This window comes from Propithecus coquereli, unplaced genomic scaffold, assembly GCF_000956105.1.
Source record: "Propithecus coquereli isolate 6110/MARCELLA unplaced genomic scaffold, Pcoq_1.0 Scaffold5, whole genome shotgun sequence".
In the NCBI taxonomy this organism is placed as follows: Eukaryota; Metazoa; Chordata; class Mammalia; order Primates; family Indriidae; genus Propithecus; species Propithecus coquereli.
In genome coordinates this window covers 8,969,760-8,994,648 of record NW_012150840.1, presented here as the reverse complement: position 1 = coordinate 8,994,648, position 24,889 = coordinate 8,969,760, and the positions used below count along the sequence as shown (strand labels likewise).

Here is a 24,889-nt window from a genome sequence, read left to right as displayed (position 1 = left end):
TCACAGTGTCTGTGTGAGTTTCTTGTGTCCTTGAGCATTGTTTTGGTGCAGAGAAAAGACTGTCTGGGACTACTTTGGTTTTTAAAATTAATACTTTATTTATCAAAGTTACACATTGAAGGAACTTGGTTTTCCCTAGGCTTTAAAGCTCATCTTATAAGTCTTATTATATTCTAGTGATAAATCATAGACGGTAAATGAAAGTTTGTGACGATGTCCTCACATTTCAAAGACCCTTCCTTGCCTTATGCCTCAACAATGAACCCAATACATTCCACCTAGTATATCCCACATCCTACATCCCACAGTCAATCACACCAGAAAGGATTAGAGGGCACCCTGGGGCCTGGGGTGGAAGTGCAACCTGACCAGACACTGAGGGCTGAGCAGGGCTGGAGCTCCAGGCCTCAGGGTCTGTAGGGTGGGCTTCCTGGCAGGCACTGAGCCACTGGGCAGAGTGCCATTGGTAAGGAGATTAGAGAGGCACCTAAATGAAGAAAAGGAATGTTTCCCCTTTTCCTATATCCTAGCTCCCTTTTCATTTTTACTCTGGAGAAAAATCTGTGATCTCAAAGTTGCAGACTTGTTTTGCTTCTACCATGTTCATTTGAGTCCTTTTCTAACTCTTCTCCTCTCCTCCTGTCCACACTCCATCTTTCCCTCTGCAGGCCTTCCTGCAGGCTTTCCCTCCTCCCCTCCCTTCTTTGGCCTTGGGAGCTCTCTACTCTCCCCTTCCCCACGTTTTCCCTCATATCCCACACTCTTTGTTGCTGAATTCAAGGTTCTCAATACAATAAAGCTTTGATGATTTGCCCCAATTGAGGAGGAATGTCAGCTTAAATTAATGAGGAGTCTGAATAATAGAATTTTAGAGCAAAGTTTAGTTGCTTTCACATTGTAAGACATCCTTTCCAGGGAGAAGCGTTAGCATTTAAATGCAGTAATAGTTGATGTTGAGAAATGGGGCAATATGTCTTAGAGAATCTTTTAGATGCTTTACCAGAAAGGAACCATTTATAATTAGCATATACTTTCTTTGAATCTGAGTGTTTCTGCTTCTTCTGAAACCTTTCATTTTTAGTGACCGACATCTCTTTTTATTACTGATTTTACCAGACTTCTCTCAGATCCACTACAATTTCAACTCCTGAGTTCTTTGTGGCAGAGATATTTCCATATTGAAAGTCTCTCCAGAAATTTTTAATTTTCCATTGCATGAGCAATACACAAATATATTTTCTTCGCAAAAAATTAAAACCTTAAAAATAACAATACATTAATATCTTATAAATAATAAAATCATTTCTGTTATCCCATTTATACCATTTTCTTTAAGGTGATAACAATGTATTTATTGTCTATAACAAACTACCCTGCACAAAATTCCCTTCTCTGGGGTCCTATCCAACAGGCAACCATCCACACTTGATTAGAACTTGCTTTCTTGAAAAAATAAGTAGTGGCTGAGGTAGTTAAAGCCCTTAGCTCTCCCAGGCAGCACCAACAATTATGCCTTAATTCACCCACTTCCTTACCACATCTCTGCCACATTCCATTCTCATATATCTGCCAGGAAAACTCACCAAGTCAAGCACATATGACAAATGTTAATAATTATTAGATCTAGATAAGGGTATCTGGGTGTTCATTATACTATTTTCTCTACTTTTCTGAATGTTTAAAATTTTCATAATAAAAAAAGGAAAAAAAGAACAACTATCAAATTCTAAGAACAACAAAACAACCATTAATGGGGTTACTATTTGCTCCTCTTCCTAGGGATCCCAGCCCTGCATTGGGAAAGGCTGTGCCTCATTTACGGGGATAGTAACAAAAGTAATGCCTGCTGTATTTCTTAGCAATGTACATACTTTTCCAAGGTCTTTCATACATGCTCTTGTTTCACCCTCACTACAATCCCTTGGGGGATAGGAAAGGCAACTGTTGTCCCGATTTTATAGATGAGGAAACCAAGAGGTTTCATGATACTAGCTAGTATTACCAGCTCACAGTTACTGCTTTCCTACTAAGCAGCTGGCATTGTTTAGGTACCTACGTGCATGAACTAATTTTATCCTTACAACAGCTCTATGAGTTACATGCATAATTGTCCAAGATTACAAAGCTAATAAGTGGTAGACTGGAATACGAACCCAGGCAGTCCACCCATGAGCCGGAACTCATAAATACCTACATCCTCATGTGATGACATTATAAATATCTTTCTAGTATACTAAGAGTGGAGTCTGGCAGCCCCCAGCATACATTCAGAATATATATGTGTTTCTTTGGCTTACATAGTATTTTATAATTTTTGAATTTCAAGGTCTATTTAAGGAAAGATTTCATCTGAAAATCCAGATTTCTGGCTTCCCTTGTAAAATCAGAAGTTAGGCCAGCAACCCACAAGACAACACCTGACTGGAGCTGAGTACTGTTACAAATTTTTCATGACACTTATTAAGGACCTTAAGGGAGATTTTATTCAAGAAGGGACAGTACAATAGGGTTTTGCAGTAGCAGGAAGAGATGGGCTCAACTCCGAATCCAATAAGCAAAAGTGGAAATGTATCACTAAGGAGCAAGATGGAGGCTCAGTGGATGGAAAATGACTATCAAGAAACACCAAGGCTAGGGGGGATTCTTACTGAAGTCAGGCAAGGGGGATAAGATATTGAGAATGGGGGAAGGAGGAATTTGATCAGATATCGAGGGTGATCAAATACCAAGGGTAGGGAATATTTGCTAAACTGACTCAGCAGAATTCTTGTTAAAATTGGACAGTGCCAAGGACAGAGCCCAAGGTCGGAGCATAATCAGAAAGAGGACTCAGGGGAACATGACTCAAGTTTGGCCAAAGAGAGAGTCTTTGTTAATACCTGCTGCCCCTTTATACAAGGCATGCTCTCTCTAATTTATCAGTCCCTATAACTCCCTATTATTGCACCAGGCCTCTTTTTGTCACTCTGTTACCTGGCTAGCATGAGCATTTGAGTTTGCAACCCCTGTACTGTAAAAAACTACAGTCCCAAAGAAGCAAAATGTAATTTCTGTCCTGGTGCTATCAACACACTACCAAAGTCATTTATTCATTCATTTGTCTTTCCATCTAAATATCCATTCATGTATCCATCCATCCATCCATCTTTTCACTCTTCCTGTCTCATGTATCCTCCCTGTCTTAGCAATTCTCAAACTGCACAGTCATAATTGCATTTCTTGGCCAATATCTGCTTTTCTCCCACTCAGAAGGGCAGGATCAGTTATAGACCGAACTGAACTATGTCCCCTCAAAATTCATAGTTGAAGTGCTAATCCCTAAGGTGACTATATTTGGAGATAGGGCCTTTTAAAGGAGGTAATTAAGGTTAAATGAGGTCATAAGGGTCATTAGAGTAAGGCCCTAATCCAACAGAACTAGTGTCCTTATAAAGAGAGGAAGAGACACTAGGAGTTCACACACAGAAGCAATGAGAGGACACAAAGAGAAAGTGTTCATCGGCCTTAGGAGAGTCCAAACCTGCTGCCACCTTTATTTTGGACTGAGAGACTGCCTCCAGAACTGAGAGAAAATAAATTTTTGTTGTTTAAGCCACACAGTCTGTGGTATTCTATAATGGCATCCTGAGCAGACTAATACAGCAGGAAACTATTTTTTATATGCCCTCTGTCTTGTCAATCCCTTTTCCCCCTTTCCCTGAATAAGCAATCACCTGACACTCAATAGCCACTAAGAGTAGGTGTTGGTAATCCCAGTTAAGACGGTCTACGATTTCCCCGGTGGTGTGAACACCACCATCAGGATGGTCTATGAGGAGAGTAGGAAAGGGCTGGGGAGATGCCATTAAAGAATTCTACCAGTAAGATGGACTCGGGCTGTTTCACTAAACTCTTTGTGTGTGTGCGTGAAATAGGGAGATATTGCTTAAAGTTCACAGACTTTGGAGTTGAAGTGTGGGCATGGAAAACATTAGAAAACCCAAGGTGGCTTAAGGAGCACTGAGAGCTATAGGTCCATCCAGCTAGCTGGTGGGGTTTAGCAAGCTATTTTTGTGTGGATATTCTGAGTGCAGCTTAAATAGAGTAAAGGTCAGATTAATTACTGCAAAATTTGCTTCATCTTAAACCTGCCTATGGGTTTCCACCAGGTGTTCTAGCTAGAGAGGCTTATGTTATTGACACAAAGATAGGTGGTTGCTGATTAACTCCAGAGGGGCATAGAGAACTGGGAGAAAGCCAAACTGGCTTCTGCTTCATCGCTGCATCAACTTTCAAGCTGTTAGACTGGTAATGACTGTGGAGTTTAGATGATGGTGTTGGCATGGGAGACTAGACTAGACCAGAACCCCCAGAAGGGTTCTCTGGCCCCAGAGGACAGCCAATGGCAACAGACTTCAACCTCAGATACTAAATGGGTTGAGCAGGGATCTGGAAGTGATCCAGAGGAGCTGACTCTAGAATCCCACAGCAGCAGGTTTAGGAACACCGTCAGAGTTACCCTCTCTGCCATCATAGGCTCCTAGGGAAATGTCGCAATTTCAGTCAGTAGATGAAAGTGTCAGTGACAGGACAAAGTTTGACCAATGATGTAATCAATATTGACATACTCAGAGCTCAGGAAAGGGCAAGGAAACATAGACTTGTTTAGACTCACCTCTACTTCACTCCTAGCCTTGTATCCACTGAAAAGAATATGGAATTACTGAAATTTGAAAGCAGATGGTTTGGGTTTAGCTTTTAGACATCAGATGAGGTATAAATGTAATGGTATTTAATGAATAAAGGGTAAAGTCTAGTATCATAACTCAATTTTTCCCCTAGTCCTCTGGTTGATGTGTGAATTCAGACAAAGCATGATTTTTGACTCACTTGAAATAGGGCAACACCACACATGACTAGTCTTCCAAAAAACATCATGACGATTTGTGAATAACTTCTAATGAAGAGCTTTGGGCCTCTTGGGAGAACACAGTTGGCAAAAACTTGATCCAGACTGAATCCTTTTGTGTTCTAAACCTTAGTTTAAAAGCTGTTTGGGACTTTTTAGTCATGAATCTGGGACCAGGGCTCCACAAGACCTGAGGGTGGGGCCTGGGGAAAGGCAAGGTCAGGGATGGAGACTAGGGATCCTTGAGGGGTCAGAGGAGGTCTTGGGGATTAGTGAAGAGAGAATATCTTCTTGCTTGCTCTGACAGGGTTCCTCAATGGACGTTTCTCTTGTTTTTGCTGATGTCTGGTTTTGGGGAAAAGGAAATTTCTCCAAAGCCTGGGAGGAGGAGGTATGCTTGCAGCAATCCAATTCAAGGGTATAAAAGTACACTAGTGTTTTTCATGGTCTTACCCTCTCATAGTCCCTCTACTGGAAGATGTTTGCCCATTAGTCTTACTGCTTAAGCAGCCATGTTTTCAGGGACTTCCTCAGCCCACAACTGATTGGCTGGTTAGTGACCAATGATGTTGTCTGAGACAAAACACTAAGATAAAACTGCCAATCAGATTCTCTCTTAGGAGTTTTAACAAAGGTAAAAAGCCAATGGGAACTTAAGTTGAAAGGCTGAGGGGACACCGTGACAAGCCATATGCAAACTGAAGTTTTGAGTAAGCAGAACTACAGTATGCAGGACAAGTCTGTTGGAGAGATTAGCCTTGGGCAGACACGCAGAAAAAAGCTGAGAAACCAGGATAATGAATTCCCAGGGCTGTCTCCTCTCCTAAAAGCTTTCCAATTCCTCGCCACCTATATCCTCAACAACACCTGTCCCCTTTTACCAGGGTAACTGAGACTCTTCTTCCTAATGCAAACAGCCCAACTATAACTAAAAGTTTGTACAAGTTCCATTTAGTTCGGTCGAAAACTGAATTATTATCTGAAGACACTTGCTTTGGGGAGAATGAGTAGGCTGGCTCTTAGCAAGTATGGCCTACCAATAGCTTACTGGGAAGCAGCTTGTGTACCTGAGATTAGGTTTTAGGCAGGAAATGGTGTGGCCTAATTTTTCCCTTTGTTCTTATGATGTCAGTAGGCCAGGACTATGCTTTAGTCCTGAAGAAAGGAAATCTTGGCATCTATAAAGAACTGGTTTGGTCTGAGAAAGTCCCTTAAAAGTCACTAAAATCTGGGTCCACAGATCTGAGAAAAGCTTTAAAACCACAATTTTTTCCCCCTGGTTAAAAGGAGCAAAGAGGCTTGGCAGCCATGTTGGTTCACCAGCAAGAGCTCATGAATCATTTCTCATCTCTGATTTCAGGGCTCTGGAGGGCTAAAGTGGAAGGAAAACAAAGAGCAGCTCTTGTCAATATGAGACCTCTTATGTCCACAGCCTCTTGGAAATATCCCCCAGCAAGGCTTCCATCAGCACTTGACTGAAAACACATGGAGGCAGCCCACTCAGAGCAGGAATTCATTATTGGAAGAATAATAAGGGAAAGTTTTTGGTTTTCTCTCCCTCCTTCTCTCTCTCTGTCTCTCTCTCTCTCTCTGTCTCTCTCTCTCTCTCTCTCTCTCTCTCTCTGTTCTCTCTGCGGCAAGGAGAGCAGCTTTCTGGAAAAGTAACAGGGCTTAGAGGGAATTTGCATCACATCTGGTAACAAAGTGGGGAATGGAGGTAGAAGGGCACATTTCCAAAAGCCTTTTCACAGACTGGTCCCGAGCAACTCAAAACTAGTTGTTCTATCTTAAATACGTTATTGAAATCAGGCCATGGCCCCCTTTAACCCATCATTCCTTCCCAGAGTTATTAGTGTCTGACAGCTCTAAGGGAAAAGCATCCAGAGTGAACTGGCCTTTCCTGGGCACTCCTCTGTTTCAAAAATGTCACCTGTGGACTAAAATGGGCTGCAAAACTATTTGATCTCCCTTCCTCAACTCTACCCCATAGATCTGATATACGCCACGTAACACAAGGGAAAGGTATATGTAAGGAGTGAATAAGAAAGAAGGAAACACTTGCAAGCCTGCTGGGTATAGCAGTATATGGCAGACATTACAAGTGTTCACTAACATACACCCCCTTTCTCTTCCAAATACAGAGGAAGTTTTTACTTTCCCCTCTCATTAAAGTTAGGAGTGGCTGCATGACTGCTTGGCCATGAGAGTAGAAGTGATGTGTGTCATTTCTTGAAGGAAGAACTTAGTTACCAATGCTCAATCTCTCTCTTTTTCTCTCTCTCTCCCTGCTCCTCCACCCCACTCTTCCCCTACTGTGGTGATTGTGGAAGCGCCTGTTGATACTGAAGTGCAGTACTGAGTCGTCACATGGAGGAGGCTTGTCTGGAGAGTCTCAGACAAGCACAGACTTTGTTTTAAGTCACTGAGATTTTACGAGGTTGTTTGTTAGGCAGCAAAACCAAGTCTGTCCTGACTTGGACCCAGTGATTTATCAGTTTTCTCTCCTCCCAGATTTCTTTAAAGTTCTTGGACAATTTTGTGTTCCATCTGACCCTGTCTTCACTGAAATTCAGAGAAGTAGGCAGTGTGTTTTCTCCCATATTTAGGACCTAGTTCAGATGAGAAGTGTGATGGCACTTTCCTTCCATCACTTCCAAGTGGTTCTAAGACCACAGTTTTTAGGCCAGAATCAGATAATTTTGCACTTCTCCTTGCCTTCACCCACTTGTCCCCCATTACCTAATCATTATCCTCCATTTCCAGAATTCTCATTTGGCAAGCCTGGTTTTACTGGACAAACTTTTACAGTCCTGTCTCTGAGCAGTAACTTTGCTTTGTCCACAACACAACCCAAAAGACATTATGCATAGAGTTTAGCCTCTCTGGGTTAGTCCAGAAATGTTTACTCTATAAGTGGATGGGTACCACACCCTTCTGAATCTTCACCAGGACTGCAGTACCTCAATGGAATGGCTGGAAGGCTAGCACAGTTACAGAGACAAAGTTGGACTTTGTCCCCCTCCCACATATACATATATATACACCCATCTAAAAAAAAAAAATCTCTAAACTGCATCATTAATTACTTTCAATAAAAGTAATTAACAATAAAAGATGCCTCACTAGCATGTCATGGGTAGTACCAGCTTGGCAGATTTTCATCTCATGGGGAAGAATACCACCTGTGTCTTCTTTCTTGTGAACATTCCCTGGGGCGACTTTCCTGTGCATGTCTCCTAATCTTTAATAATGGTAAAAAGAGAAGATGGCAGTGAGGTAGCATATTCTCAGCACCACTGCCCAGGCCTTCTGCAGCCACTGCTCAGAGTAGATCAAACTATTGGCTTTGCTGCTAGTGTTTCTTTTATTTGGAAAATATTCCCCAAGTTTCCATTCTATTGTGTGTATAGTATTGTGCTGAGTGCTTTTGTAAACTGAGGATGAGTAAGAGGGATTAGAATAGCTGTGAAAAGAAATATTACATGGGCAAGGGGTGAGAGAGGAGGGAGGGACTGCCTGGGTTCAAATCCACATTCCATCTTTTCCAGCGAAAGATTGAACATTTCATGCTTCAGTTCCTCATCTGTAAAGAAGGACTAATACAAACTCCTACCTTATAAGATCGTTAGAAGGATTAGAAAAGCTCATATGTGCAAAGTGTGCATCAGACGTGCAGCAAGTGCTCCATATGCAGAGGTGGTGCTTAGGGCCAGTCCCTGTAGTGTGGTTTGTGACAAAAAGTTCTGGTGGGCCTTGGGCAGGAGAGTACTGTACTGATTTGTCAATCACTGGGTGTAGGGTATTGTCTTAGTGTTTCCTGGGGTCAAAAAGGTAGTTTCAAGGAGGAAGCCATTTAATCTTTGACATTTGGGATTGGGATATGTCTTCCTCTTACTTTTTCCAAACACTTTTGAGTGATCCATTTTAATGTGTGAACTATTTAGCTTTTCTTTCTTGGTAGACAGTGAAAGTGAAGAGAGAACAAATTAAGAGTTACAGAGAAGTTACATCCTGCCCAAAGTAGGGCAGAAAAAGTAATATTAAATATCTTTTCCTCACTTGTCACAAGGTTCATGGCTGAGATATCTATAACAAAAGACAGATTAACAAGAGAAGAACATATACATTTATTTACCTTTTTCTTCTTTTAAACCCAAAGTACCTATTAAGTGACTCAGAACCAAAACTAATAAGCCTTTTATGACTTAACCATGGACAAAAGAAACATCCTCAAAAGAAGATGCAAAAAGAAGCAGCCCTCCCAAGATCCAGAACCATTCCCAAAGACAGCCAAAAGGAAGAAAGACACAGGTAGCTCCCCCTCTGAGAGCTGACAACAGTTGTTATGATAGCTGCAAATGGGGTGAAACCCACATTTCTCTCTGGCCACATTCTTGGGGACCCCAACGTGAAGTTGGCCACCTACATACACAAAACTGACAACTTGTGTGCCCAGACAGGCAGAAAATCAAGCCAAGTTATCAGGACACAAATCGAGACAAACAAGGAAAGAGATAGCTGTCCCTGGGAAAGAAAGGATCAATAGCAAATGGGAACTATGAAATCAAATTTATCCAGAGAGTCACAATACAAACAAATGTTTTGCTCCTGCTAATCTGAATTTGGGAAGGAAGGGATAAGGAGAAACTTTTATTTTCCTCTCTTGACTGAGCACTACAGATAGGAATCTTGTTAGCAAACCCAACTGGGGTCTGCTTACCCAGTGCAGTAAAGCCAGACACTGACACTGAGATTTGTAGTGAAAGAAAAAGGCATTTATTGCTTGGCACCAAGCAAGGAGAATGGGCAGCTAATGCTTAAGACCCGAACTCCCAGACGGATCACAAGCTAGAGTTTTTAAAAAAGGCAGGGGTACATTTCAGGAAAGCAGAAGTTGCCGACAAAATTGTAAATCAATACACAGAGGTTATACATTGCTTTGGCCCAAAAAGGTGAGATATCTTGAAGCTGTAGCTTACAGATCATAGGTAAATTCAGAGATTCTTTGATTAGCAACTGGTTAAGAAAGCAAAGCCTTGTCTAAAACTTGGGGCCAGCAGAAAGGAATGTTAAGGTTTCGCCTGTGAGTGTGACTCTGTCCAAGCCCCTCAGGAAGAAATTTAGAACAGAGAATGAAGGTCAGAGTTCAGTCCTCAGTTCCCCCATAAGGAACTACATGATAGTGGTCAGCATTTTCCATCTGGTGGGGTTTCTGAAAAATAACTCAATAACATATGTTAAGATGTTATCTTTTGGTTTCTATAGGGAACCAAAACACCTTGTGACTCTGGCTTGCTTGGGAGACTATTTTACATCTTCTTGCTTAGCAGGTTGCTCATCTACTTTTCAAGGCTAGCTAGGTGTCTGGAATTTCCCTTAAAAGATCTCAAGATTTTTTCCTTTATTTCCAGGCTTGGGGGCCTGGCAGGCCAGGCCCCCAAGTGAGGTCCCTGCTCTGTCTCAGTTTGGGACAGCCGATTTTGCTAAGAATTCTTATTTCACTGGCTTTTTGTCAGTTGTCCCAGGATCTCATCTGCAGGCTCCAGAATGAGTGAAGTGTTTCAGCCACCCCATGTTAGGCACCATACATTGTAGGGGAGAAAAAGTAGCATCTTTTTCTTACCTATTGCAAGGTTCATGGCTAAGGCTCTATAGCAAATGAAGAGAAAAGCATAATAATTTAAATTTTAAATGACATGGGAGCCTTCAAAAACAAAGACCCAAAGAAATAGGAAAACCTGCGTATTTTTATGCTGAGGTTTGGTAGCAAGTAGACAGTTATGGATAAATATGATTAGAGAACAAAAGAGTATGATCTAATGGTAATAAACTGGGGGGAACTTAGCAAGACCTGTCCATATTCTTCTCTCTGTCCCCATGTCTTCACAGATAAGGATATTCCTTTCCTCTGGGTGTAGGATGAGCACCTTAGGAATGAAGGTTTTATGACCTGCTTCAGGAGAACAGGGGTGAGGGGAAGGTGATAGTGATCTTCCTGCTTCTGCTGTTTTCTCAAATGCCAACATGCCATATCTTGGGGTAGTGTATCCTGAACCCCATCACCAGTTTCTCAAATAATCTCTTGATGTTTGAAATTAGCCAATTCATGTCATAAGAATTCCAAGGAAATATACATTTAATCGGTTGCAAAAACTCACCTTGGTTTTCACAAACATTTTTTTGAATACCACAGGTTCTCAAAATGTAGCTCACTCAGAGACACATGGCCAAAGCCTGGACTATCTGCCTCCCTAGCCTCTTCCAGGTTTACCCAAATCCTTCTTGCCCTCCAATGCCCAGCACACCTGCTTGCTCTCCAGGAATACCTTCCCTGATTCACTCCAGCTGGTAAGACGCTCTTCCTTTTGCTCTTGCAGCACAGGCCTTGGTTGTGATTCTGCTTTACATTATAGTTAGTAGTTTATGAGTCTTTTCCCATTCCTTGTAATACATTTCTCAAGGATGGGCACACATCCTATTGTTTTCAAGTTTCTCCTTGGTATGTGCTCAAAAATATTGAATTGTTGAAGGACTCAGTCGTTCAACCATTCTTCATCAACCTGTACCCACTTTGTGCAAAGCACTCTGTTGTGGGCTAACAGGAGACACAAAATAGGATAAGACTTGATTCTAGCCCATAAGGCACTTAAATCTTCTGAAGGGGGAGCAGGTAGAAAGTGATTCTACAGAGGACAGCTTGAGATCACTAACAACTTGGGTTAGAGGGGTCGCAGGCCAAAGGCTGGAAAGATTTAATGCCTGGCTTTGAAGGGGCTGAAGCCCTTAGACCTTGCACTGAACACAGCCTGATGCTTCAGTGAGAAGCTTCATGGCAGTAGGAGTGGGTGGGCTGGGTGTTCTACTGGAAACGACTAAATTATCCTATGGGTCACCACTTGATTTGTTTGCTAATTGACTGGCCCAGCTTTGGGCTTTAAATCTAAAGAAATCATTTCATCCTTTATTAAATTCTGTATGAATCTCTCTCTTTGTTCCACTGGGATATACACAATATACCAATGAAACTTGAATTTACACTACAATAGTTATGCCACTAATGACCTTCAAATGCCATTAATACCATACATGCTCCATTTCTTGGCGGGATCTGAACCTGTCAGTGAATTCTGAGTCCCTCGGCCTCCCTCTGGCACAAGGCAGACCCCCATGCCTACGACCGCCCCCAGCCTCCCCCATCACTTCATTTCTGAATCAGTTACTCTTTGGAGATCCCAATTCCTTTACACCTACTCTTTTTATTTGGTAGACAATACTTTATTCGGAAATGTTCCCTCCTGTAATTACAAATCTTGTTAGTCATCCTCCTCCTCTCCCCAGGGGGACTGTGGGCTTTAATTAATTAATGTGGTTAAACCGCTTTGAGGTGCCTGGTTGAAAGGTGCTATATAAGTGCAAATTATTATTATTATGGCTGTTGACATCCCATGGCGGCAAAGCCCTCAGCCCTACACATCTAGAGACTTGAACAAAGGCTTCTTCATCTTCACCTTCCCTGCTAGGTCTGAAATCGCTGGCTCAATGGTCCAGGAGCAAATCTGTTACCATCTCAACAGCAATCAACTAATTAATCCCCATTATGTTGGCTTCCGTTTCCTTCTTCCAAGCAGCATGGTCCTGTTTTATTTCACAAATCACGCCCCCATCAGCTCTAGACAAAGGTCACAGTATCCCTATGGCCTCTGTTGGCCTAAAAGGAAAAAAAAAAAAAAGAGAGAGAGAAAGAAAGTTTGGAAAAAAATATTGTCATGACATGCACTAACTTCCCACCAGCAATCTAAATGAAACTTTTCCTACAGCAGCAGGCCTCTTCCATAGCTACTGCCCACAGAGCCACCCGCCTTGCACACCAGGACACCAGGGACACTCAGAAGCACAGCAGAGGTGTGGGTTAAGGTCTTGCACCCCTGGATAGCTACAGACAAAAGGGGAGACTAGCTGCACTGGGTGGGAAGAGGTCATCCAAAGAAATGGAAGACCCTCTTCGGCTTTATCCACTACCCCCAAGTTTCCCCTGAGAAAGCCAGCTGCCATCTGTAGCCAGGAAGCCCTCACAAAGGCAGGGGACCATGATTTAGATGTTTTGTGCTACACCTAGCGTACCACAGCCCTTAACAAATGCCCAATACTTCCACTATGATGGTAGCCATTGAAAGCAGCCCTGTGGGGGAGATTTGGCCTCTCATAGGGACGCTGCTGACCAAAACACTCCTTACAAGGCTGCGCCTCAGACCCTTTGTTAGGGTGGATGTGGGCAAGCCTCAGGGGGTCATGTCTTCCTCAGCCTTCATTCATCCTTCCTATTGAAGGGCTCCTTCAGGACATCGGTCAGTCTCTGTGGGAAATGATTCGGAGAGCAACAAAAGAACTTGGGCTCTTTGGGGGGCCTTCAGAATTCAGTAAACATCTGGACATGGAAGGCCAGGTTCTCAAGCAGTCTAGCTGGGGAGATGTCAAAAAAGAGAAAGAGCTGTGTATGCAATGCAAGCTCTTAGTTCTGTGGCGACATTTGTTGTAGAAAGACACAGACGCCCCAGTAGGTAGAGAGTAAGATTTTTCAAAAGCTCCTCTATTTGTCAGTTTTTGTGAGTGCAGTTCACTGTTTGTCAGTTCTCATGGCATGTGTGAGGAAATAAAAGTTTCGCATGGCTAGCAAGCAGCATGTGATGGATGTTCTGATTCTGTGTGTACTGTGAATGACCCAAGGTTGCATAAGCCTGTCCTGGGGGTTATTGTTAAGCATTTCTGTTATCTTGAGGTTTGTAAAGCATTTACTCGTCAAGGTGACTTATTGGATTGTCATCATGAGCACATTTTAATTGACAAAAAAATTAAGCAGTAAGAAGCTAAGCGATTTACACTTCATCGCACAGTGAAATTCAGGATCTGAACTCTTGACTCTCAATGTTCCCTTTATTGTTGAGTCAATCCATTTAGAACACATTAGTCAGCATGATCGAACATTCGTCACTAATCAGCGTTCCCCAGTGTCCCCAAATCTACCCTCAAACAGCAAAAGAAACTTGCCTCTCTCAAGAGACAATGGAATTTGGTTTTCATCAGTATTCCCAAGCTGAAGTCCAGCTCAAGTCTCACATACTCTCAGGGACCCTCCTCAAGTCATCCTAGTTGGAATGAGTCTAGACCCCTTATCCTTCCACAGCACGTTGTCTGAACTTTAGTAATAGGTGTCACAGTTTGCTTTAGATTAAACTTATTTAACTACATCTCTCCTAACTAGATTTTGAGCTCCTAAAAGGAAGGTACTTTTTTTTCCAACCTCATATTCCCAGAGCTCTGAGCACCATGCTTTGCGAACAATAGATGCTCAACAAATAATTGCTGAACTGAACTCACTGAAATGGAGCTTAAATCATATTCTGGAAAGAATACCAAGTACTTTTGGAAGAGATTTTCAAAGAAAATCAACAACCTGAATTGATTTCACATATTTTGATATTGTTACTTGGGCATTTTCATAAATGCAAATTGTTAACTCTGCAAAGATAGCCAAATGGCTGCCAGGTTCTAAAAGAGAGGTGAATCCAGTCTAACTATCGTCCAGGCTTTGGAATCAAGTTTTTCTCTAACATTTTGTTCCATGTTCAAAAAAAAAAAAAAGTGGAAACAGAAAAATATTTTGGAGAAAAAATGTGTACTAATAGCTCTCGTTCAAGCTTCTTGCATACTGCACGATAGCAAAACACATACTAAAGTTACTGCCTGAAGGAGATTCTGTTTTGGGTGGGGAGAACAAGATTTTTGTGTGCTGATCCTTGGTAAAGTAACTGACTGTGAAATTCTACACCTCTGCTCTAAACTCTGGAACCAAGGAGGGTTCTGATGGCATCTTTAACACATTATATTTATGCTGCATTTGAAGAGTATAACTCTATTATGTAACAAGCCCAATCATGGGTGTGTATTATTACATCCTGGGGCCTAATCTCTGCAACTGGGCTCCTCCTCTGAGAGGGTTGTGTCATTGAATATTCATTCTTCCTTTTTCTCTCATGACAATAGAACTCCCAAGGTTTAGCTGGGTACATGGCCACCCAGATTAATGACTACATTTTCAGCCTTTCTTGCCGTACCTCTATAGATTGGCCAACATCATATAAGCAGAAATAATGTGTGTAACTTCTGGTTAAGGAAAGGGATGCTTTCCCTCCCCACCATTCTCTATCCCACACAAATCCTGCTACCTGGATGGAGGGCACGATGCTGAACCATTCTGGACCATTACAACAAAGGCAATACCCTACATATGGCGGAGCAGCAAGCCAATAGCCTGGGTCCCTGGACAAACATGTAGAGCTGAGCTGCCATACCAACTCTGGACCTACGGTACTATGTGAGAAAGCAGTAAACCTCTACCTTATACACCACTGTTAGTTTAGGTTGTGGTTACACCCAAACTTATAACCAAATTACACTCAGGGAGTGCCTTAAAGGATGGTTGTATCAGTGTGACTGATCCATTTTAGCTTAGAATTTCAAGATTCAAGATTCGGGACAGGCCTGGAGTATCTCAACAGAGGTCCATGAAGCCTGAGAGATAAGTGGCTACAGAAGTTGGATGTAAGGATGAACCCATTTCTGATTTTCTAAAATATTAGGAGCCAAGGCTGAGTATTTGGGAAGGGCTACAAACCCACTTCTAAGGCTGTGAACATCACTTCACCTTTCTGAAACTCAGTTTCCTCACCTGAAAACTAGGGTGATGTAGAAGACTAAAAGCTCTTTTTCTGGGAAATTATATATTGTTAACCTAAAGCACATACATAAAGCACACACACTGTGCAGAAGATCCCACTAGAGGTTATGGAAAGCTTACACTCCAATGGCAGAGACAAAAGAGGCATCCACAAGAATGCATAGGAAGATTGCCTGTGGAAACACAGTGAATTTATAATTATACACAGCTGCATAGAAATTGTTTCACTATTTCCAGAAGGATTGTAAGTTAGTAAACCTCTTTGGAGAGCAATTTGGGTAGATACAGCAAAGATGAAAATGTGCATAGCCTTCGACCAGTCATTCCATCTTTGACATATACCTGAGAAACTTTCATATCTACATATTGAGAGACACATGCGATGAAATTAATTAACTTACAAATAATCTAAATTTCCATAATTAGGGAAGTGGATAACATGTGGTCTATTCATACAATGGATGTGGATACCTAAAGTGAAAGAACATGATCTAGGTGTATCAACATGGCTATACTGCAAAAACATAATGTTAAGAGACAAAAGCAAGTTGTAAAATAATGTATACAATAAACCATTTATGCAAATTTAAGAGTGCACTTAAAAGGAATCATTAAGTATGGATTCACATATATGTAGAAAAGTCTTTAAGAACAGAGGGGAAGGATGTATACCAAACCCTGCAGACCTTTTACTTCTGGGGAGGAGTGCAGGATGAGGAGAAAGTTTTGAAGTTAGTCACATTTTATTCCTGTAATTAAAAAAAAAAAATCTGGCTGGGCATGGTGGCTCATGCCTGTAATCCTAGCTCTCTGGGAGGCTGAGGCAGGCGGATTGTTTGAGCTCGGGAGTTTGAAACCAGCCTGAGCAAGAGCGAGACCCCGTCTCTACTAAAAATGGAAAGAAATTAATCGGACAATTAAAAATACATAGAAAAAATTAGCCGGGCATGGTGGTGCATGCCTGTAGTCCCAGCTACTCAGGAGGCTGAGGCAGAAGGATCGCTTGAGCCTAGGAGTTTGAGGTTGCTGTGAGCTAGGCTGACGCCACGGCACTCTAGCCCGGGCAACACAGTGAGACTCTGTCTAAAAAAAAAAAAAAAAAAATCTGAAACAAATGGGACAAAATTTAACATTTGTTAATTCTGGGTGTTAGACTTATGGCTTTTCTTTTAGGATTTTCTGTATTCTGTATTAAAAATATTTTCCACATTGACAAAATCTCTCTTTGAGGCTAATAGCCGAAGAAAAAGAAGTGAGCCAAGCAGAGGGCCAATGTGGGACGGTGCCATGGAGGGAGCGGTGTAAAGTGGATGTTAAAAGAGAAGAGCCCCGGGCAGCTGGGAGTCCTTTCCTCCTTTCCCCGGGAAGCCCCACAACAAGAGGCAGGCGGAAGGAGTGAAGGACAATGCCTTGGCCCAGATGAACTTTCTGAGACTGCAGTGGCACCTGGCAGGCCGGGACAGTGTGACACCCCAGCACAATGTGACACCCCTGTTCTGCCCTCTTCTCTGTGACCTCTGGGAGAAAGGTTCATTCTCTCTGCTCCATTGAATTCCAGGGCTCTTTGCCCAGGTTCCCACAAGAATGCCAGGCTGTGCCAGGTATGTGGCTGATATTTACCATACAGACACCTCCATACCGGGATGGAAACATTGAGAATCTTCTGGGTCACTTTGAGTCCAGCAGGCATAAAACATTTCTATGGGTTACTGATTGAAACTGAAATCTGATGAACTCAAATGGTGGTATTTGGGGGAAAAGAATTTTTCAATAAATCACCCAGTTGGCTCAGTGACTAAAAAAATGGGGTGGAAGAATTTAACCCAAGTTTGTGACAAGGGAACAAATAGAGGAGATTAATACTTGTCCCGATATGCTTCAAAAGGCAATCAAACAAACCGTTCTTGATTATAAAAGCAAAGCAAGAAAGATGAGGCACATAGCTTTCCAGCTCTAAAAAAAAATCATTGTTTTCTGTTTTCTTCTGGATCCTATACTAAGCAGTTGAAGAAAAGGGAAACTAGTTGTTTCCAGCACCTTCTCTGCACCTATTTCAGGGTGCCCTGGTCTCCTCTGAGCTTCCCTGGTCCCTTCCCAAGGTTTATGCTGCTCATTAAAACCTAAACTAGTAGCGGACAGCACCAGAACCCAAATTCAACCCACCATACCTGAGCTTGATTTTGTAAAAACAATATAAAAACATCTTCTGTCCTGTTCAAAACAACGTGGCTTTCCTTTTTCAAACGCTCCCTAGATTCCTGAGGAAAAGGAGTCAACTAGGGGGGCCCTGCTGGATCAACCTCTTCCTTCTTTAGGATCTGCTTCACCAAGTCCACGGGCGTGTATTCCCACGAGCCCCAAGAAAACCGGGACGGCACCAGGAGAGCCAGGACCTGGGTTCCCCCAGGCCCCCTACCACATCAGCGACACAGCTTGGCTGCCTTCATTGACAGGGTCTTTATTCCTGGCCTTGGGTCGCAGCGGTGTTCTGGGTGGCACAACATTTGGGGCTTGCTGGGGAAACAAAGGACACCACTAGAGAGATGTGGGTCGAGTCAGGTTTGCTGTAAACTCTCCCTTCCCTTCTGCAGCCAGGTGCTTCTATGGGCCACCCCATTAAAGCTGATTTCCAAGGCCAGCTCCAGCCTTTTCCTCTCCACTAGGCCCCGGTAACCTTAGCCTCACTCTAAGAAGCTAGCCAAACCTCTAAGCTTTTCCACTTGGTGGGCACTGGGACTTTCATGGTGAACTCTGGGGACAAAAGAAAAAATGGATTCATGAGATCCTCCTCCCACCCCACCTTTCCCACTTCAGTTGTACAGAAGGGCTGAACTCTCTGCCTGGGACCTGGGCCCTCTGCGAGTCTGAACACTGAGGAAGCTGGTGCTATAAGCTCCCTCTCCTTTGGGGCCTAAGTATTCCCAGCATCTACAGTGCAGGCACCAGAGCCTGTAATCCCAGACAAAGAAGATGCTAACAGGATGGTATTACCATGCTAATGCCCTGAGTCTAGCCTCCTGAAGATGCTGGGAGGGTGGGTTTTCTTTCTTCTACTTTTTCTTTTCTTCTTTTTTTTTTTTTTGCAAAAGGAGAATAGTTCCGCTTTCTATTTTACTACAACAATAGCATGGACCGGCTCCTTCAAGTGTTTCAAAAAGCAGCCTGAGAAATCTCTAACCAGCCCCTCAGTCTCTCCAGCCTGCCGTTTTATTGTCCTTCCCATCTCAGTGAACAAAGGGGAGGGAAGGGAATAAGGCCCCCAGTTGCCGACTGTTCTCAGCATCCTAATCCTTGAGAACGGGTGAGGGGAATGGCCTGTGGAGCTGGTAAATCGAATTTTGTCCTCACCTTTTATTCCCTCCCTCTGCTTGTGCACTCAGGAGTTCTTCAGGTATTATAAAACCCCCTGGCTAACAGGCCGGTAGGAATCTTGGGGCTTGCAAAGGGATGAAAGGCACTGAGGGATCGTTCCCACATTCCTAACAGCCCCCCGCCCACCCCCACGGGTAGCTTTTCCCACCAGTCCACGCAGGCAGCTCTACCTAAGGCTGAATGTCAGCGGCAGTGGCTGGCAGCCTCTCTCAGCTGGTAGCGCAGGAGCTGCCCTCACTCTTCCAGCCCTGCCCCTCTCTGTCTCTAAGCCCCTCAGACATGGACTGCACATCCCACCCAGAGTTCCAGGTGCCAACCTCCATGCCAGCTAGGGGCTACCCTGCCAGAGCAACCCCTCACCAAGGAGAGCTTCTTGGCCTTGACTGCTGGTACCTTTCCAAGTTTACAGCCCATAGATCAAGGGTTTCTTTGCTTTAAACCTCGGGAATTGTGCAGGTGTCTTTTAGCTCAGTCATCTGGTAAGAACGGGGAAAAAAATAAGCTTTTATGTTCCAGTGTGCGTAGATCTCAAGGGTACAACTGTGCTGAGCTAAGTGAATGATAAGTACATCATCTCCTAGGAGAATCAGATAAGGCTGAAGTGAGAAGGCCATTGAGATCACCCAGGCTGGTTACTACAGTCTAAGTAAGAAAAACATTTTATACTGCAACCCCCATACATAAACTCATAATGTGTATGTGTACACACATAATCGTACAACAAATATTTTATGAAATGATACAATATGTGATATAATCTGATATTTTTTATTCTCTATTTCTTCTTCTTCTCTTTCTTGCTCTTTTTTTAAAATGCTGGTTGTGATTCATTGATTTTATTTCACAACCCACCAAAGAGTTGCAATGCAGTTTTTGAAGTCTTAAATTAAGGTTAATATTTTCATTTTCAAGCTGACAGAACTAGGGCTCCGAAGATTTTCCAGGATCACCCCAGAGCTGAAACTGAAATCAAAAGGTTCTTTCCAATAAAGGACGAAACCCCATTTTTCTGGGGGAGCAGATCTCCTTTTCATTTTCCCAAAGTCTTTGGGAGCACATAGCAAGCAGGCAGGGAGTGCCAAGAGGTTTGTTTGCAGTGGCATTGCTGCTAGGAGCAGAAGGGTTCTATTGCCTCCAGAAAACCTCAGAGAGGGAAGTGTAGCTTGGGGGAGTGGAATAGAGAAAACAACTTAGAAAGCAACCAGGTGAGGTTCTGAGGTCTTCCAGGCAGTTTATTTACTGGTTGTGGTTCTTGCATCATAAGATATTTTCCTGACTTTCTCTTTCCTAGACACACAGCTCCAGGTCAGCCTCCTTTAGTAATCTACCTTGTCCCCTGTTTTCCAACTTTTTCTAACAGCTATTCCTTGCAGTTTTTAACCTCTACCAACTCATTGTATTTCCAGTCTCTATTTTCTCTAAACAGCTTCCTCTTCCCTGTTAAAATCACGATCTCAGCAATGAGCATCAGAAGGCAACTGAGTGAATCTTGTTCTGACAAATATTATCCCAAAAGTTATCCAAATTACACCAGGCTTAAAAATGCTATTTCACAAAATGCCCAGTGATCAAGGTACAAGCATCATAGCAAGGCTCTCAATAGAAGCCATCTGAGCAGAACTAACACTTTCCCTCCTGAAATTATCTGGTAATCCTCCATAGGATTTCTTGCACTCTTCATCTAAACTTGCTATTTATTAGACTTCTAATCTTTTAAGAAAGCCTCTAAAAATGAAGAGCTGAAAGCTACACTGTGCACTGGGTAAATAAAAGTCCAGCTTTCTCATTGCTTATTAGTTATACACCCTCAGAAAGTATGTAACAAAGGGGCCTGCTGTTTGCTTTGCTTAATCTGGTCTTAAAATCTCTGCTTCTTTGTCAGAAAACAATATTTGCAATTGTAAAAAAAAATATTTACCAAGGAACTTGGATAGCATAAGTCAAAGGCTAAGAGCCAAAGGTCAGTAGTTCTTACCCCAAATTTCGTGGACCCAAGAGTCCCTGCTGTGGAGCTCAGCTTTGCCAAACAAACACATTGTTGTGCAAGTCCCTTAAGAAGCAGACATTTTGGAAGGGGAAGGAAAGGGAAGGCTGCAGCCTGTTTCTCAGTCAGAAGCATGAACTCTTTGTCCTGCCCCACAGAATCCCAGCTAGATCTTCGCAATGCAATGTCTCCACAGGGATATTGTAGGGACTGCCTTGTTTCACAAACCTGGGAAAAATACTCAACTTACATAATCCTACAAGGTAGATATTTTTCCCATCCACAGCAATGGCAATATGGTTCAGGCCAGATGTGCACCTATGCATCTCTGTGGGTAGGGCCTGCCTGACAGTAGAGGACAGATGTGTATCCTGAGCACTTCTAAGGGGACCCTTTTTAATCCACAAAGCAGTTTTGGACATCTGACCCTGTGAGGTGATTCTTCTAAGTTTAATGGTATTTGAATTTACTCCTTCACGTTAACTGTTTTCTGGAAAGACCTGTAGTCAGGTGTCTTTCCTTATCACCACAGTATCCAGCATCTGGGAATGAACAACCATTGTAGATCAGTAAGTTCCAGGTTGGGGCCTTGAGGTGCTTCACCTTGAGCAAGAACTGAGCTCCTTTCAAGTCCCAGGCCCATGTCACAAGATAATGATCCACAAAGCCTGGTCCTCAGCAGGAGGGCCCTGTCAGGACTTCAGCACAGGGAAAGGAAACACAGTAACCAGAAGCAGCCAGGGAAATAGGGCCCATGAAGCCATGACACAGTGCCCTGTAGGCGCCGGCCCTGACAGGCTCTCCAGTTCCTTGAGCTGGCCGCTCCACACTGGTGGGAGAGAGACTCATGGACCAGTTCACTCCACAGAATCTGCGAAGAGGACTGGGGTGCTGGTACTTCCTAGTTTTCTTGGTTTGATCCCCATTTTTTGGTTGTCTCACTCTATTTTTTTTTTTTTTTTTTGAGACAGAGTCTCACTGTGTTGCCTGGGCTAGAGTGCCGTGGCGTCAGCCTAGCTCACAGCAACCTCAAACTCCTGGGCTCAAGCAATCCTTCTGCCTCAGCCTCCTGAGTAGCTGGGACTACAGGCATGAGCCACCATGCCCGGCTAATTTTTTCTATATATTTTTTAGTTGTCCGATTAATTTCTTTCTATTTTTAGTAGAGACGGGGTCTCACTCTTGCTCAGGCTGGTTTCGAACTCCTGAGCTCAAACAATCCGCCCGCCTCGGCCTCCCAGAGTGCTAGGATTACAGGTGTGAGCCACCGCGCCTGGCCTCTCACTCTGTTTTGAAATTATAGTTCTCCCTCATCCCCACCTCAGTCTTCTCTGTCACATTCTTGCCACAAATGCCAATCTCTTGATCTTATCACGGTAAATATCACTGGCCAGTTCATCTTGGCCTTTGGTTCTGTCCTGAAATAGCTTCTGTCAGGACCACAGCAGTAATTACCACTCGCAATGGACAGCACTGAGCATAATCAGCTTAAAGAAATAGCTTGATCCAAGGACCTTACCTTGAAGAACCAGGCCTTCCTCCTTGATGGTGTAGACAAATGAGATGAAGGGAGCTAGAGGGGACTTGGCAATGAGAATCTGCAATAAAACATATTTTTCCAGGGTTAGTCAAAGGATCAGGGGATTAGACTCTATTTACCCTTCTTCCCACTTTGAAACAAAGTAGTAACATATGACTATAAGTCATAAGGTTTATTTTTTAAAAAACTATTATAGAACCAAATGTGCAAATGAGTGTTTTCCTTTTAAAGTAGTCATCTTAAACGGCTATACATTTATTCCAACTATGCTGCCACCAAATCCCATATTCTTAAACCAATTCTTCTAGCAAAATCTCATTATTTTGTATTATATGCTTAAGTAGCTACCTTTCTGCTCAAAGATAAATCTAGTATGATTCTCTTATTCTAAGCATAAACATAGCTATTTTTACTCAACAACAAAAAAAAGAAAGGAATTCAAAGCTACCCATAAAGATTTTCTGTCACTATAAGACGAAAAATAGCTTGCTAAAGGCAAAGCAATGGTGGGTTGCTTTGTTGGCCCCTGTCTTTCATCAAGTCCTTTACCATGTGACTGTATTTTCTCTTACTTAATTAAGGTGTAGAACATTTTCCGTGGTACTTGACCATGGGTTTAGCCATATGACTTGCTTTGGCTAGCGAATAGGTTGGGCCAGTTCCCAGCCTAGGCTTCAAGAACCCTCAAATATTTCCACTTGTTCTCTTATGCTTCTGCCATTGCCAGAGAAAAATAAGTTCATGCTAGTCTGCTATCTCAAAGAAGGGTTAGAGATATCTCAAACAGAGCTGGCAAGCTAGGATCAGCCTAAATAGTTGACCCCCTGGAGACTAACATATACATGAGTTAAATTTTGCTGTATACCTCTGAGATTTTGACGGTGGTGTCATGAAGCAATATTGTAGCAAGAGCTGATTAATATGTCAGTCAAAACAAAATGTGAAAAATGTTTTGAGCAATGGCATTCCCCTAAGACTACACCTATTTTAAAGGAAATAGTTATTTGGTCATTTAAAAAATAAGTATCATTAATCCATTATCACATCTCATATAGTTCTACAGAACCTCTAATAATTGGTAGATTATTATAATATTTCTACTGAAGAAAGATGAATAGCAGTTTTCTGTTTTATACATTAAAATAACATCATGAAAAATAGTGACACTTTGGGCAGAACCACTTAAGTAATCAGGGAGGCAAGGGAGAAGGAAGAAATAATTTCAAACAATAAAAAGGCTTACACATGATATCTCAATCTATCTCAGTTCAACAAACATTTACTCACTGTCAACTATGAGAAGTGGCGGAAAAATGTGATGGGAAGATCATGGGTTTTAGTCATAGGGTTTGAATCTGGCTCTTCCACTAATCAGCTAGGTGCCTACAGCAGAGCCTATAATTTTCCCCCATTAGCCATTCGCTTTCTTCCTTTTAGTAAATAACTCCCCAAGTTTCCACATTTCTCTTCCTATTTTTGCAGTTAGGTGTGGCTATGTGACCAAGTTTTGACTAATAGAATGTGAATACAAATGATAGGTAGAACTTCCAGATTATGTTTTCATAAGAAAACTGCATGCCCTTCACTTTCCCTTTCCCCTTTCCCAAGGCAGGAATCAGCTCCAACCACATGGATATGGATAACATCCTGGGGTGACAAAGCAGCATGGGACCGGAAAGCTGAGTGACCTCAGAGAGCACCGATACCTCTTACCCAGGTCACCTGTCCCCTCAGGACAGAGCCACTTGTCTCAACCACTGCATTTTGATGTCTGTGTTGCTATAATGCAGGCTGAACTCTAACCACTACTGTGACTCTGGACAACCTATACTTTTTGAGTCTCAGTTTCCTCACACGTAAAATGGAGATAAAAACACCCGCCTAAATGACATTATTTGAGGATTAATGTAAGTATATAAAATACCTATCACTGTGTCAAACACAAAATAAGTTCATAATAAATAATAGGAGCATTTCCAATCAGCCCAACACATATGCTTCCCAAGGACTACCTAATCCTTACTCACCAAAAAACAACATACTTTGCTATTATCAGAAGGAAGTGTCAGTCATTTTTACAACTGCTTTAAAGTTATCTAGATAAACTTTTTAATCATTCTCAGAACCAATGAGTAGAAGACATAAGTGAATATTTATATCTTCATGTCAAAAACATCTCATTTGAAAATTAAGGTCGATCTTTTTCTGCCTGAGATAGTTTGGAGATGGTTCAATGTGCATGTTAAGGATGCCTCCTAGAAGGGGAATGGCATCGTAGAATAAAAGACAGTACTTCTCAAACTTTAATGTGGGTATGAATTGCCTGCAGGTCCTGTTTTCTGGTTGTTTTTTTTTTTTTTTTTTTTTTTT

The 24,889-nt window shown here is 42.4% G+C and overlaps 1 protein-coding gene across 1 annotated transcript in view; it reads right to left on the bottom strand.

Annotated features, from left to right (window-relative positions):
* Positions 1 to 12,149: 12,149 nt before the first annotated feature.
* Positions 12,150 to 24,889, bottom strand: part of RAD51B (RAD51 paralog B) — a 540,789-nt gene continuing 528,049 nt past the window's right edge. Inside the window, exons 6-7 of the mRNA XM_012656278.1 lie at positions 22,499 to 22,577; positions 12,150 to 12,596 (exon numbers count right to left, since the gene is read on the bottom strand). Of these exons, the coding sequence (XP_012511732.1) occupies positions 12,580 to 12,596; positions 22,499 to 22,577 (96 nt within the window). The 3' untranslated portion in view covers positions 12,150 to 12,579. The remainder of the gene's footprint in view (positions 12,597 to 22,498; positions 22,578 to 24,889) is intronic.